The sequence below is a fragment of the Vicia villosa genome, linkage group LG1 (assembly GCF_029867415.1).
Source record: "Vicia villosa cultivar HV-30 ecotype Madison, WI linkage group LG1, Vvil1.0, whole genome shotgun sequence".
Taxonomy (NCBI): Eukaryota; Viridiplantae; Streptophyta; class Magnoliopsida; order Fabales; family Fabaceae; genus Vicia; species Vicia villosa.
Genome location: NC_081180.1, coordinates 93,671,636 through 93,687,237, shown reverse-complemented (window position 1 = coordinate 93,687,237; position 15,602 = coordinate 93,671,636). Strand labels below are relative to the sequence as shown.

Here is a 15,602-nt window from a genome sequence, read left to right as displayed (position 1 = left end):
TGACAAAACTACATTTTTCAGTTTATTTATCTTTTCTTCATACCTATAACCAGTTACACTCATGTAATAATCGGTTACAGCACTTGAATTATCTATTTGCACATAACACTATGCATGTGTTTGGGATGGTGGTACATTATGGTAGAAGCTTTAGTGTGTGTTTGGTAACCTTATAAATCAGTTAAAAAGTAAGTCTAGTGACATAGAAATAGTGATATAGAAGTTGCACTTACCCATTTCTTAAAATCTTGGCAAAAAGGATTCGACTTCCGACTGCAGTTGAGTAACCAAAAATAACTTAATTAGCCAAATTCTAAAAACACTTATGGTGACGTTGATAGAATGTGATCAAACGGAAGGAAATGACGAATAATGAGATTCTATTTCAATTTGTGACAAATGGATAGAATAGAATGTAATATGATGAAATCTATTTCATTTAATCATTTATTTTTTATCCCATCTAATTTAGAGTGTATGCAATAGAATAAAATATTTTTAATAAAATAATCAAACAATAGAACGATTTTCAGCTCTATCATCAATCCAAACATACATATCATCATGTTTGAATTGTTTGTTTCATATATTTGTAATTTAATAATATCCATGTTTTAGTAATTATATTTTTCAACAATATATCATTATTATTGAGAAATAAAATACTATGTTAACAAGGATACTCTAATAATTAATAATTTATCATAAAATTTAGCATATTGAATAATTTTTTCAAAGGGTCATGTTATAAGGACATTGGATGAACTTAAATGGAGTCGACAAAGGAGAGTTTAACAAATATTCCATCTTCCCTTCTTTTTTATTAGTTGATAAATTTCTCATTTCTTTTTGTTCTTTTGTTAATTTGAATATTCTCATTTCTGTAAAACTTACCCTTAAACCACGCTTAATATAAGACAAAGGGGTAAGGGATTAGCATGAAATATTATTTTATCATTGAATAACAATTAAAACTAGCTAGCTATTTCATTAGTAACGTTTACTTTTAGCAACAAACTTAACCAACACATTCAAAGGAAATTAAATATCTGCTACTCAGTTAAATACCAATCAATTACATCAAAAGAAAATAAATTTCATGTGAATGCTCCAATTGCATTCGGAGTATTATTCGATTATAAAATATCAAAATTTGCGATCCCTCGATATATTCAGAAGTCATGGAATAGCATAAGAGCGTCATCAAGTTTCATCAACGATGATCCCAAGAGTAATAAAACATTTTGTAGCCGTTTGTATTTCTTCAGCAGTGGCAGAGACTCATTAATCTTGGCCTTAGGAGTATTTATAATCTGGAACAAGCAGCAACAATATTAATTTGTGTAACATAACATAGCTCAAATGCAGGAACTGAGGTCAATACACTGAATATAAGCATAGCATTGTGTCGTATAATATGGCAACACCGTCAAATAACAAAAATCATGAACATTTTGCTTCTGAGCGAGATTAAGAAAAGTCAATTTTCCAAGATTTTCTGACGGATGTTATGGCGGCAAAAATCCGTGAAAACATAAGCTCCAAATTCCAATAGTATAGCAGCTAAGATTATATTTAGAAATATCAACATTTACTAACCTCTTCTTCCTTTTCTTGCTCAAAAGCCATTCTTAGTTTCAAATTTAAGGCACCGTGGTACATCTCGTCCAGAACATTTTCCCAAAGCAGAGGCTGATTAACTTTCCACATTAAAATTGGTACTGGTCTAGTATTTGCTCCGGTGACGGATAATTTCTGCAACAAAGATTAAATAATGTAAAGATTAAATATCAGAGTTTGTAAATATTAAAAAGGATAATTAGTCACCTCCATATGCAAGTAGTTTTCCTTCCATAATTGATACAGTAACTTTGAAGCTTCCTTTTTATCTACAAGAGTAGCATCTGCAAGCTGCACAGAAAAGAGAAGGATTGAAAGGCCAGATAAGTAAATATAGTATTAAAATTTTATTTGTTTTCAGTTTAAAAAGAAACTTATGAATTTATAATCACTAACATACAATACCAATATAGTAATCCGTATAATATTTTTTTTTTGGCACATGCAGCATCATGGAGTGTTAATGTACATGACGTTAATACACATCAGATTCTAAAAGCTTTTGTAAATGAGGTTATATGTCAATTAGTAGAAGTAAAAGAAGGAAATAGAAAGAGGAAAGCTATTCCAAATCAATTCAAATTTTCACATTTATCAGACATATCCTAAATGTATTACTCAAATAGTTAGTCCCTCAGAATTTTAGCGGATTATGGCAGCTAACAATAACCCAGATATAACAAGTTAGTTAAACTAGAATCTCAAACTTTATGTTTATTGTCAATAAAGTCCCCTTTGTTTATTGGCAAAATTTATGTTTGACAATTTTATCAACAAGAGTTTATCACCTTATCAGTCGGGCAAAACTGATTTTCCTTGGATAGATGCCTGAACATTCTGTAGGCATCCCTTCCATACCTTTTTAGCACAATTGACTCAACCTGCAACATAGCACACAAAAGCACAGCTCTTCATAAGTAAATTATGAATATGTGAGTGAGATATTTATAAACACAACGATGAAAAAAAAAACCTCTTCATTTCGAGCCCATCGAAGAATGTGCTTAAAATCTGGAAAAGAAAAGAAAGAAGTTAAGAACAATAACATATCAAAGGAACCAGAAATGGGTTAGAGATTGTTTTGCATAACTAAATAAATATAATGGTAGGTCAGGTGTATATTTTGTCACAAAATATAGTCTAACACTAGGTAAAGAGATATTGGCGTACCAACAATATATTCATATAACATCTGATTTGAACAGCCCAGCTGGACAAGAGCACCTTTAACACGATCTATGGTCATAGTTCGGCCATTTTCAGTCTTAATCACCTCTGAGAAAATTGTATCCAACGGTAAGGGAACTGAAACATAGAACAAGATAGTGTAAGCCCCTGAGAGTACAATGAGATAGAGATCTTATTTGTAAACACGAGCCCCTGAGAGTACAATGAGATAGAGATCTTATTTGTAAACATGAGGATGAAACAGAAAACAACTACGAAAAACAACAAACAAATCTACTGAGGAAACCAAATTTAAAAGGCTGTATGCCTTACACTAAATAGAAGCCAAACACCCAATTTAAACCATAAATCAAGTATTGTGCCATCAAATCCTTCTTAAAATCACAAATTATGCTTTAGCTAAATGCACTGGAAGGGTAAAAAGGTTGCAATATTTTTTTTAATTAAAAAACTTCATTATTTCTACGAAAACCATGAAAAGTATTTATCGAGAATAGGTTGCGGATCATAGGAGTGGGAAACGGATCATAGGAGTGGGAAACATCCAACATTCACAAAAATTGCTGCAAAAGGAATTACATAGACAACCACTGTAAGACCATGGATCACACACATATCAAGGGACCAGATCCTTTTATCCGAGTGACCAGGTAATGAAAAGAGGCAAGGAGGCTCAAGAGGGAGTAGTCCACCTTGGAAAAAACATATAATTTAAACTGCAAAAACTGTGGAGGTGAAAAAATATATACTTTTACTTATAATGGAATCTTAAACACTAAAAGTTGAGGAAATGAAATTTGTTGAGAAAAAAAATAATAAAGGCATGGCATAGAATAATTAAGAGGGAAATTTTCTGCCAATGATCCTTCCAAAATTTAATAAGAAAGTGTCACCCACCTTCAGGTTAAGCTAAGATTTAAAGGTGGCACAACCTAAATAATTTTCTACAGCATTAAATGAGAATACATCAAATAGTTTATCTATACTATGCAAATTTGACAGATTTTTTATGTTGGTTATCTACTGCCCAAGACAACACCAATGAAATTACAAAAAGACTTCAATAAAGCTTTTGTTTCAATCAACATCAAAAATTATTCATTTTTGTAATTTAATTAATTATAGAGAAAAAAGAATATGCATTGACAATGTAGATTAATTTCACACTGTCAACCAATCACCATCTTGTATTCTGCCAAATCAGACTGTAACTTTTAAGTTAGTGGTATGACTTGGCTGAGTAATGAATTTCTATTGGACGGCATTGTAAAACTATTTTACATTGTCATTACACTACCGTTAATCTCTTAATTATAAGTAAATAATTAATTCATGTGAATAATTCTACATCATCAGACTGTATGCCATATCACATCACCATTTTTTAGTCAATAAATTTGAGAAAGAGACCAAACTGATGGATTTTAAAATAGGGACCAATTTCGTGAGCGAGTAAAAGTAGAAAGATCAAAACTGCAACTAAGCCTAATAGAAAAGAACAAGATAACAAAACTGACTTAAATTAGTGCACTACAATTGCATCATCTTGCCATTATAGTAAATATACTTCTTAAACTTAAAGTAATTAACTAACACTCAAATACGATTGTCCACTCATCAAATCTTTTTTTTAGGCATAAATCTTTGAAATGCAAAATAGGTAAAAGCTTGAAAGCAAACAGAGTATGGCATGGCTCATGCAATCATCAAACATCATAAATTATATAAATTAAAAAGGTAATTACTATCTAAATATGTATCGTCCAAAAGACATGAATATTAACATCATAAATTTACAGAATTTGTGAAACGGAATCTAGATCACCTGATTTTTCTATTTTCACTTCTTTATCTTTATTTCTTGTTGCCTTCAATATTGCACTTAAGACAATAGCAGCTCCATCATCCACTCGTGTTCTTATATTCTCAATCAGTGCCTGGAAAATGAATATAATGTTTAGAGTGCATTCTTCAAATAATGACAACCAGCCGAATGCAAACAGAAAGCAAACAATTCCATCTCACTCATACAAGCACGATATCCATAAAAATACTATAATATTTTACATCTAATATTAAAAGGAAAACCACCAGCACAGAAATTACAACACATACCCTGTTGCCACAGCTAATACTTAAGATAAATAAAGTAGCATCAACCAGGAAAAGTAATAAATGCTAAGCTGCTTTTTGCAAAGCATTACAAAATGAACCTTTTAAAGAATCCCACATTGATTAAGATATGGCTTGAAGATATGTTTATAAGTGGAGGCAACCCTTGCCATATAAGCCTTTTTTATAAGGTTGAGTTAGGCTTAACCATAATATTAAGATAACCAATTATGTACATGCACACAAACCAATTGATATCATTCCTTAGCTGATTTTGTAAGAAACATTATGTTTGCAAGTTTCTAATCTTTATTCTTTACAGATAAAGGCAGCATGAATCAGATCATAGCTAGCTGATTTCAAAGTCGGGCATTGAAATTAGGCCCAGAAGCATTGTGAACTCAAAATTGAGTGAGGTTTATGCCAGGGTACAGCAAAAGCAATCAGTACCTAATTTAGAATTCAGTGATGTTTATGCTAGGGTACAGCAAATGCAATCAGTACCTAATTTAGGTGATTCCTAGGCAATCAATCCCAAAACTGGGATAGCGGGATAGCCGCTATTTGAAAATTTATTTTTATCTAAATAATTTATACATGATTTATACTATATAATCCAAATAATTTTATACTAAATATGTTCAAGTAATTATTTAACTACTGGTAAATATTATTATTAATATTTTTCTTTAATTATTGTTCTTTTATTACTAAATAATTATATTTTTATTTGATTATGTTACTTTATTATATTATTATTTATTTATTATTAAAACTCGCATTATTTTCTTCCCAATAGGAAGAAAAACTATTGTTGTCATTTTTTCCCATAAAGGCCTAGGTTCTGTGAGTCTTGTAGATGTTTATTTCCATAGATTGAGTTTGTCTTCTCTCTTATTCTGCTTTAATTTAACCTAGCAAAAGTTAAAGTTACAGTGTCGCCTCTGCGCGATTCTCACTTTGTATTGTGTATTCATTCTTTTATTGTGATTCTTCACTTCTTCACCCTCCCTCTTTCTCCTTCTGCTGTGAGAAATCACTAATTCTCTGTCCAGATTTACCTTTTTTAGGGATTTTAAAAAACTTTCACTGCCGCAGGCGCGAAGCACTCCGACTACCAAGCCACGTCATGTGTTGTTCTCCGGAAAAGTGTTTGCAGCAGCCGCCAGTGACTTGCACTGCACCTGGCATTACCATAGCATCCAGAGGCAGCTCTGCTCTGTCACAAATGCGCCACTATAGGCATCCATTGACTACCTAGGGTGATTCTTACTGTCTGTCTATATCAAGATTGTTATTGTATTGTTACTACTTACTAGTATGCATTTGACAACTTGCAAACAGAGGTGAAAATAGGCTAGGTTGAGCTAGTCTTCGCCAAGACTAACCTGACTTGATAAAATAGTTCAAGACCCATGTCCAACTTGTTACATGCCATAGGTTTCTTTTATGGGTCTAACTTACTATGGCCTTTTAAAAATCGTTATGGCATGTGATAGAAACGTGGATCGTGGAGTGGGCCTTGACCTTGGGCCCAAACCAAGAATATGGAGGGTCTACTCAAGAAAGAAGGGGAAAGAAGTGATGAATGATGACGTGGCTACTTAATGCATGGAGTGCATGGAGAGAAGGACTATATAGGTAGTAACAGAGAGAGAGAATAATTTAGCCAAGAATTCAGTTAGAGTGGTGGGGTCACTTTGGTGATTTGGGAGCACTGCGTGCTTTGGGGAATTGGTAGTTCCACTACCAGTTTGTTACTGCATTTCTTTTTCTTCATTATTGTAATTGTCTCCATTATCAATTCAATTACAGTAGCCTTCATTCTCTCTATTCATTATTTCTATCTCTTATTCACTTATTCATACAAGAACCTATCAATTGGTCCGACCTACCGGATCAATCACCACCATTTTCTGACGATAGTAGATGCGACGGCGTTCTCAAATGGGAGACCGAATTGATGCATTGGAAGTTCAGATGAGTGATGTGCAAGTTACGTTGCAATCGTTAGCCCAGCAGATGCAACAACAGAGTCTGATTATGAGTGAACTGAGCAAACAAATCAGTCAGAAGGGAGTGAATCAGGGGAGTGAGAAGTCTGTGGGAGACTCATCGCAAGTTGAATCTCGTCTTTCCGGCAAGAAGGTGAAGTTGCCACTGTTTGAAGGCGAGGATCCTGTGGCTTGGATCACTCGAGCTGAAATATATTTTGATGTGCAAAACACAACGGATGAAATGCGTGTGAAGTTGGCTCGACTGAGCATGGAAGGTTCAACCATACATTGGTTCAACCTCTTGATGGAGACGGAGGACGAATTGTCGTGGGAGAAGTTAAAGAAGGCGTTAATCGCTCGTTACGGAGGACGACGGCTAGAGAATCCATTTGAAGAATTGTCAGCACTGCGTCAAACTGGAAGCGTTGAGGAGTTTGTGGAAGCTTTCGAATTGCTCTCCTCACAGGTGGGAAGGTTACCTGAGGAACAATATTTAGGTTACTTTATGAGTGGGTTGAAACCTCACATCAGAAGACGAGTTCGTACGCTGAATCCTGTGACACGTATGCAGATGATGCGAATCGCAAAAGATGTGGAGGATGAATTGAACGAAGAAGACGACGATGGAGATCGATCTTACGGGAAGAAGAAGGGAGGTGATCGTATGGGTCGCAACGAATGGGCTGGGCTTATGTTTAAGAGTCGGAGCGGATCTAACCCGAGTCCAAAAGATACAACCCGATTCACTAATCCAAGTGGATCTAACCCGAGTCACAAAACGGGTTCGATGGGTTCTAACCTAAATTCAAGCTCGTCTTTGTTTTCGACGGGGAGAAAAGCTGAAAGTGACCGTCGCACTGTGTCGTCGGAGCGATGGAAGGGGGTTAGGAGTCTCCAGAACGATGAAATGGCGGAGAGAAGGGCAAAGGGTTTGTGCTTCAAATGTGGAGGCAAATTCCATCCAACACTTCATAAGTGTCCTGAGAAATCTTTGAGGGTGTTGATCTTAGGTGAAGGGGAAGGTGTGAATGAGGAAGGAGAGATTGTCTCACTAGAAACTCAAGAAGCTGTAGAGGAGAAAGAAGAAGAAGTGGAGGCAGAATGCAAGGTTATTGGAGTCTTAGGAAGTATGGGGGAGTATAACACGATGAAGATCGGGGGCAAATTGGAGAACATTGATGTGGTAGTATTGGTGGATAGTGGAGCTAGCCACAACTTCATCTCTTCTAAGCTAACCTCGGCTCTGGGTTTGTCTATCACTCCTATGGCTGCTAGGAGGATCAAATTGGGAGATGGACATAAGGTATTGTCACAAGGAGTTTGCAAAGGAGTCAAAGTGAATCTAGGTTCTATGGAGGTATGGGTGGATGCGTTGGTACTGGACCTTGGTGGGCTGGATATCATTCTGGGAGTTTCATGGCTATGCACCTTAGGGAAGGTGATGATGGACTGGAAAGCTTTAACTATGCAGTTTTGGCATGAAGGGAGATCTATAACTTTGCAAGGACAGGGAGAGAACAAAGACAAACATTGTTTTCTAAATTCGTTTCTGGATGGTAGACAAGAAGGATTGGGAGGAGAGTGGTGGATGTCTCAATTTGAGAAAGAAGTAGGAGATGGTAGTTTGAACCAAGAGCTGTTGGGGGTGTTGAGTCATTACTCAGAGGTGTTCCGAGACAGCATCAGACTTCCACCAAAGAGGCCTCAAGTGCATCAAATAAAATTGTTCCCTGATCATGGTCCAGTCAGTGTTAGGCCTTACCGGTACCCTCACCATCAAAAGGAAGAAATTGAGAGGCAGGTTCATGAGCTATTGAAAGTAGGAGTCATCAGGCCTAGTATGAGTGCCTTCTCAAGTCCTGTTATTCTTGTCAAAAAGAAGGACAAAAGTTGGAGAATGTGTGTGGATTATAGAGTTTTAAACAAAGCTACAATTCCGGATAAGTATCCGATTCCCATCGTAGATGAATTACTAGATGAGCTTTATGGAGCAACTATTTTTTCAAAAATTGATCTTAAGTCGGGTTATCACCAAATTAGAGTACATGAGGATGACATCCACAAAACAGCTTTTAGAACTCATAATGGCCATTATGAGTATCTTGTTATGCCCTTTGGCTTGATGAATGCCCCAGCTACTTTCCAAGCCACGATGAATGATATTTTTAGGCCATTCTTGAGAAAGTTTGTCTTAGTCTTTTTTGATGACATCTTAGTTTACAGTAGAGATATCCAGGAACATCAGAACCATCTGAAACAGGTTCTAACTGTTTTGTTAGCAAATTGCTTTGTTGCTAATCAGTCTAAATGCAAGTTTGGTTGCACACAGATTGATTACCTCGGACATATCATTTCGGGAGAGGGAGTTGCGGTAGATCCGGAAAAAGTCAGATGTATATTAGATTGGCCGGAACCTAAAAATGTGAAGGGGGTTCGTGGATTTTTAGGTCTCACAGGATATTATAGGAAGTTCATTAGAGATTATGGCAAAGTGGCAAAACCTCTTACTGAACTCACCAAGAAAGATAACTTTGCATGGGGTGCAGAAGCTATTACAGCTTTTAAGCAGATGAAAGAAATCATGACTTCACCACCAGTCCTGGTTCTGCCTAATTTTTCCCTACCATTTGAAGTGGAATGTGATGCAGCCGGTCGGGGCATTGGGGCAGTTCTTATGCAGCAGAGACAACCAGTAGCTTTCTTTAGTAAAGCTTTATCGGATGGGAACCTTGCTAAGTCAGTCTACGAGAAAGAATTAATGGCTTTAGTTTTATGTATTCAGCACTGGAGGCACTATCTTTTGGGGAACCCGTTCACAGTCTATACTGACCATAAAAGCCTGAAACATTTTTTGCAACAGAGGGTGACGTCTCCAGATCAGCAGTGTTGGTTAGCCAAATTACTCGGCTACCAATTTGAAGTTAAATACAAACCAGGCCTGGAGAATAAAGCAGCAGACGCTCTTTCCAGATGTTATGATGAAGCTGAAATGAGTACAATGGTATCTTATCCTGTGTGGGTGGATAGTAAGAAACTGTTTGATGAAGTAACCAATGATCCAGAAATTCAAAAAGTGATCCAGGAACTACAAGTGCACCCTGAGACTAAACCTGGGTTCTGTGTCAGACAAGGGGTTTTATTTTATCATGGCAGGTTAGTTATCTCTCCGAAATCACCTTCTATCCCCACTCTTTTGGAAGAATATCACAATACTCCTACTGGGGGACATTCTGGATTTCACAGAACTTACAGAAGATTAGCAGATAACTTATATTGGGTTGGGATGCAGAAAAGTGTAAGGGATTTTGTCCGATCATGCGATGTGTGTCAAAGGCAGAAATATGTTGCTACCACACCAGGAGGTTTACTACAACCTCTCCCTATTCCCAATGCTATATGGGAAGATCTATCATTAGACTTTATTACCGGGCTGCCAAAATCGAAGGGTTATGAGGCTGTTTTAGTAGTTGTGGATAGACTATCAAAATATAGTCATTTTATTTTATTAAAGCATCCTTATACTGCTAAGTCCATTGCTGAGTTGTTTGTCAAGGAGATAGTAAGGCTACATGGTATTCCTAAGTCCCTCGTAAGCGATCGGGATCCTTTATTCATTAGCAATTTTTGGATGGAGTTATTTAAGTTGCAAGGTACCAAGTTGCATATGAATTCTGCATATCATCCGGAAACGGATGGACAAACGGAAGTGATTAATAGGTGCTTGGAGAGTTATTTACGATGCTTTGCTTCCGACCAACCGAAAACGTGGTCAAACTGGATCTCTTGGTCTGAATACTGGTATAACACAACATATCATGTGTCTATTGGTAAGACTCCATTTGAGGTGGTTTATGGGAGAAAACCTCCTAGTTTGTTAAGGTTCCTGACAAATGAGACAAAAGTAGCTGCTGTGGCTCTAGAGTTGAGTGAGAGAGATGAAGCTCTCAAACAACTCAAATTACATCTTCAGAGAGCTCAAGAACAGATGACAGGCTATGCTAATAAGAAAAGAAGGGACTTGAGTTTTGCAGTAGGGGAATGGGTTTTCTTAAAACTACGCCCTCACCGGCAACAGTCAGTTGTGAAGCGAATTAATCAAAAGCTAGCTGCTCGTTTTTATGGGCCTTTCAAGGTTTTGGCTAAAGTCGGAGAGGTGGCTTACAGGTTGCAATTGCCGGAGCAATCACGGATTCATCCGGTGTTTCACGTATCCTTGCTTAAGAAGGCCATTGGGGAGTATCAAGTTCAAGGTGAGCTTCCTAAAGAGCTAGAGATAACAGATGATGTTGATGTGTATCCAGAGCTGGTGATGGGATCTAGAGTGACTATGCAGGGGAGTGCGCCAGTGCATCAAAGTTTGATCAAATGGAAGAACAAGCCTCTAGAGGATGTAACTTGGTAAGATAATGATTTTCTGCGCGGTCAATTCCCTGAGTTTAGCCTTGAGGACAAGGCTGTTTCAGAGGAGAAGGGTATTGATAGAAACGTGGATCGTGGAGTGGGCCTTGACCTTGGGCCCAAACCAAGAATATGGAGGGTCTACTCAAGAAAGAAGGGGAAAGAAGTGATGAATGATGACGTGGCTACTTAATGCATGGAGTGCATGGAGAGAAGGACTATATAGGTAGTAACAGAGAGAGAGAATAATTTAGCCAAGAATTCAGTTAGAGTGGTGGGGTCACTTTGGTGATTTGGGAGCACTGCGTGCTTTGGGGAATTGGTAGTTCCACTACCAGTTTGTTACTGCATTTCTTTTTCTTCATTATTGTAATTGTCTCCATTATCAATTCAATTACAGTAGCCTTCATTCTCTCTATTCATTATTTCTATCTCTTATTCACTTATTCATACAAGAACCTATCAGCATGTTAGTTTGTTTAAAGTCTATTTAATATTAATTTGTTTAAATAAGCAATCTGACTGACCTTTAAATAGACTAACAAGCTAATAGGCTACTGAGACTAAGTTCTATATTGAGATTTAACCTGACATTTTAGGGATTATGACTCTATGAGATCCTTTTTCAATTATATTTTGTTAAGAAATATGGTTGGGCCTAACCCATTCCTATAAAACCGGTTTGTAGAGATAGGATTGTCCCCACTTATAAGCATGTGTTCAGGCCATAAATTGTCCGATGTAAAACTTTTAACACATTTTATAATAATATTTAAATATGTCAAAAAATAATGTAAGCTAATATGCTTAAAATATAGAAAAGATTTTAACACCGTACAAAATCTAATATAATATAATATAGCAATAGTAATATAAAAATATTATTTATATTTAGTTAAGTAGGTTGGTCTGATAGGTCTAAAAGGCATTTTTGTGGCCTGGATTCTGGCATCTTTAGCTAAATAGGTTTCTAGATAAGTCTAAGCCTTGTCTCTTTTATGAAAAAAAATCTAGCTTAGCATGGGATTGAAGCTAGAGTGCTAGACCATAGGCCACGTCGCCTCGGCCTAGCTTATTACCACCCTACTTGTAAACGGCAGTGTTGCATTTATAAAGGCTAAGAGTGGATTTTAATTCTATCAAGCTTCTTCACATAAACCATTTGTATTTTCAATTCACAACATTTAACTATATTGGCAGCCCTCTCCCAGCTTGTTGAGTTATAAAAATCACAAAAAAAAACTAAATCTGGGTGGGTAGCAATGGCATGTAGTTCAAATAGGAAATTCTAGTAAAACAAACCTTGTCCCTAAGATGACGTACGAACTCCTCAAAATTTGCACGCCAAAGAATTAAGTCCTCTTTTGCTGCACCATATTTTGTATCCACTTTAAAATATCACTAGCAAAATAATAAGTCCACTCAGTTCTCACACAAGATAACAAGAGTCTTACCATCATTTTCGGCAACGCTTGTATCAGCTGGATTTGTTTCTCCATCACTATTACATCCTATATCTGCATTGAGTGAAAATCTAATCATATCCCCACGCACTGCAGCTTCTATAACGCGTTGTTCTTTTGTTGCTGGTGCTTTGAAAGTCTATAGGATACAAATGATGAAATCGAACAGCATCAGCAAAAATCTTATTACGCTTACAAGAGTGAACACAATGTAGTGGCATTGTCAATCAAAATGATGAATTGTGGCATAAAAATCTCATTAATTATCTACTTTTCAACACTCCTTTTTTTCATTTATGCAAATGATGAACCATAAGCCTGCCTGTAAAAATCCTAAGCAGGAAGCATTTAATGAAGCATGAACTGTGTTACAGTACCTGAATGAATTAACTAGTAGATTTAATTCATTGCTTGAATTTTCATAATCAAACTTCATAATAAAAAATTACTAACCATGGGCGTTACTAGCAGAGATAATTGCTAGATATTTCCTTGTTCAAAAGTTAAAAGAAAAAGAAGTAAAAGATTAAAATAAAACACATTTTATATAATAAAGACAAATCACAGAAATTAGCGAGAAATGAAGATAAATCTCCCAAAACAAAATAACATAAAAGAAAACAATAGAGAAAAAAGAGAAAAGCAATCAAACAAAGCCTTGTGATAACAATAGAGAAAAAAGAGAAAATCAATCAAACAAAGCCTTGTGATTCCTCAACATAACTGTTAGTGACTGAAATCCCGTCAGAAAGGACCTGTGATCTATACAAATTAGATGCAGAATGTCTGGTTTTGCCCAAAATCATTGATCAAGAAATTGCGACAAGCCGACAAGTATACAATTACCTGGGACCCTTTAGCACCACGCTTCTTAGTAACAATTTCTTCTTCAACTACCCTAGCCTCAGGGAGTGGGCAGCGCTCAACAAATCGAGCCATCAGAAGTTTAAGAAGGCTCTCTCGTACAGCAGCTGCAGCCGCTGCATTTTCTGAAAATAAAAACACGTGATTTTGAGATTGACAGATTGAGAGGATTCACTATTTAGTGACATATAGTTAAGCTGAAGAAATTAGAATTACAATGCTCTCGATATATAAATATGAGCCAAGTAAAACACATGCCTTTTCCTTGACTTTCTCTGTCAACCATTTGTTTCATGGTAAGTCTACCATCGCGGAGCAAACCCTCAAAAATTTTCGTACACTGCAAAACAAGTGGAAAAATCCTTTCAGCATTTTAAGACTCGAGTTGAAAAGCTTCAAAGAAAAGCAAAGACCAAAACCAACTTTGTCATCAAGCTCCCCAGATACTATCTCCATGAATTTTGGAAATCTCAGTCGATGGAGTATGTTATCAAACAACACCATGTATTGTGTCTTAACTCTCGACCCATCTTCATCACCACCTGCATTTAAATTTATCCAGAAAAATCATCACCACGTCACTTCATCATCCACTAATGGAGCATAATTTAATAGCAAATACACATAATTCATCAAAAACTATGACAAATCATCAACACCAAGATTTTAAACTGTAGTCTGCAACAGCACCTGTAGACACAATATAAAAGATTTTGAGGTCTCCGCAATCACCATTTCAACAGCATTTTCCAAGTTTTACCGCACCGAAAACCGCAATTTAAAACCATGATTTGTTTTTTATAATTTTGCTTTACTCCAACATATTCATTGCAAATAGATAGTTAATAAAAAAGAGGAATAAACCATAACCTATGGAGCACCGACACCTCTGAAAAAGATGTGTCTCTGTCCGTGCCAGTTTCCGAAACCGACATCACACTTGTGATTGCGTTTAATTTATTTATTTATCAAATTTATATCGGTGTGGACATGCAGTATCGTATTTTCGATGACCGAGTTTCATAACATTGATACTATTACCTGCTGCAACAAAAGCCTGGACACAATTGTGTTGAATTAACACAAGCAATGCGTTCTTAGCATGCTCCGGGGAAAGTTCCGTGTAGCGAATAACCAGGTCCAGAGTGAGAGCGCCATGGTTAAGTAGATTTTCACAAACGTTCTGAAGACACAAAAAATCAACAATATGTTACTTGAAAATCAGCGATAAAGGAGAAGAAGAGAAAGAGAGAAAGGGTTAGAGAGTGATACAGCGACGATTTTGCCGAAGTGGTTGGTGATGAGGTAGACGGCGAACTTGATTCCCCACTGTGGAGCCATTTCGGTGCGAGAGAAACGGCGTTGAGGAGATTGAAGAGAGAAAGGCGCGGGAAGGGGTTTAGGGCTTTGAGTTCTGTGATACTTTTCCGATAGTTATTTTCTTAACCTAGAAGTTGGTTTTGTTATGTTTCTCAGTAGTTAAGTGGTAAGGGGTATGACGAAAGCTTAAAAGATCGCGAGTTCGATTCTTGGTATAATGGTATGTACTCTTTTAAATTAAACTTTATTTTATATTTAGTGTTATAAATCACTACCTTTTTAAGTGTATTAAATTATAAATTGTTGTATACCTAACTTTATTTTATATTTTTGCTATAAATTAGGACAATTTCTCAACCAATCCCATATCCTTCTTACGCATCATCGAATTGACGATTTTGCCCTTGTGCTTTCGTAGATGCATCTTCGAAAGTACCTTTTTTTTGTTTAACGTTGTTTTGTTCCATAAATGCACCTAAGAAAGTCTTCCGCATGTGCATCTACGGAATCAGCCCAAACCCAGTAAACCAGAACAGAGGCATTTTTAACCATAAAAGACATTGCATTGATTCATTGATTAATCAATATTACAACGAAATTTCAAACAAAAAATTAAGAAAACTAAGAGATCTAAGAAATT

General features: G+C 36.3%; 1 protein-coding gene across 1 annotated transcript; it reads right to left on the bottom strand.

The window, feature by feature from the left end:
- Positions 1-962: 962 nt before the first annotated feature.
- LOC131643563 (uncharacterized) lies at positions 963-15,105 on the bottom strand. The gene is made up of 14 exons (XM_058913815.1): positions 14,915-15,105; positions 14,684-14,825; positions 14,066-14,184; positions 13,901-13,982; positions 13,625-13,767; positions 12,770-12,917; positions 12,618-12,682; positions 4,634-4,745; positions 2,791-2,925; positions 2,594-2,631; positions 2,409-2,501; positions 1,828-1,911; positions 1,600-1,755; positions 963-1,313 (listed from the first exon to the last, which is right to left on the bottom strand). The coding sequence occupies exons 1-14, from the start codon at positions 14,981-14,983 to the stop codon at positions 1,173-1,175; spliced, it is 1,527 nt and encodes a 508-aa protein (XP_058769798.1). The 5' UTR covers positions 14,984-15,105; the 3' UTR covers positions 963-1,172.
- Between the last annotated feature and the right edge of the window lie 497 nt (positions 15,106-15,602).

Coding starts and splice junctions, on each gene's coding strand:
- LOC131643563 (XM_058913815.1), bottom strand. CDS start 14,983: ATGGCTCCACAGTGGGGAATCAAGTTCGCCGTCTACCTCATCACCAAC. Junction 2,502..2,593: donor GATGGGCTCGAAATGAAGAG/GTTTTTTTTTTC, acceptor GCTATGTTGCAG/GTTGAGTCAATTGTGCTAAA. Junction 1,912..2,408: donor AGTTTTGCCCGACTGATAAG/GTGATAAACTCT, acceptor TTTTCTGTGCAG/CTTGCAGATGCTACTCTTGT.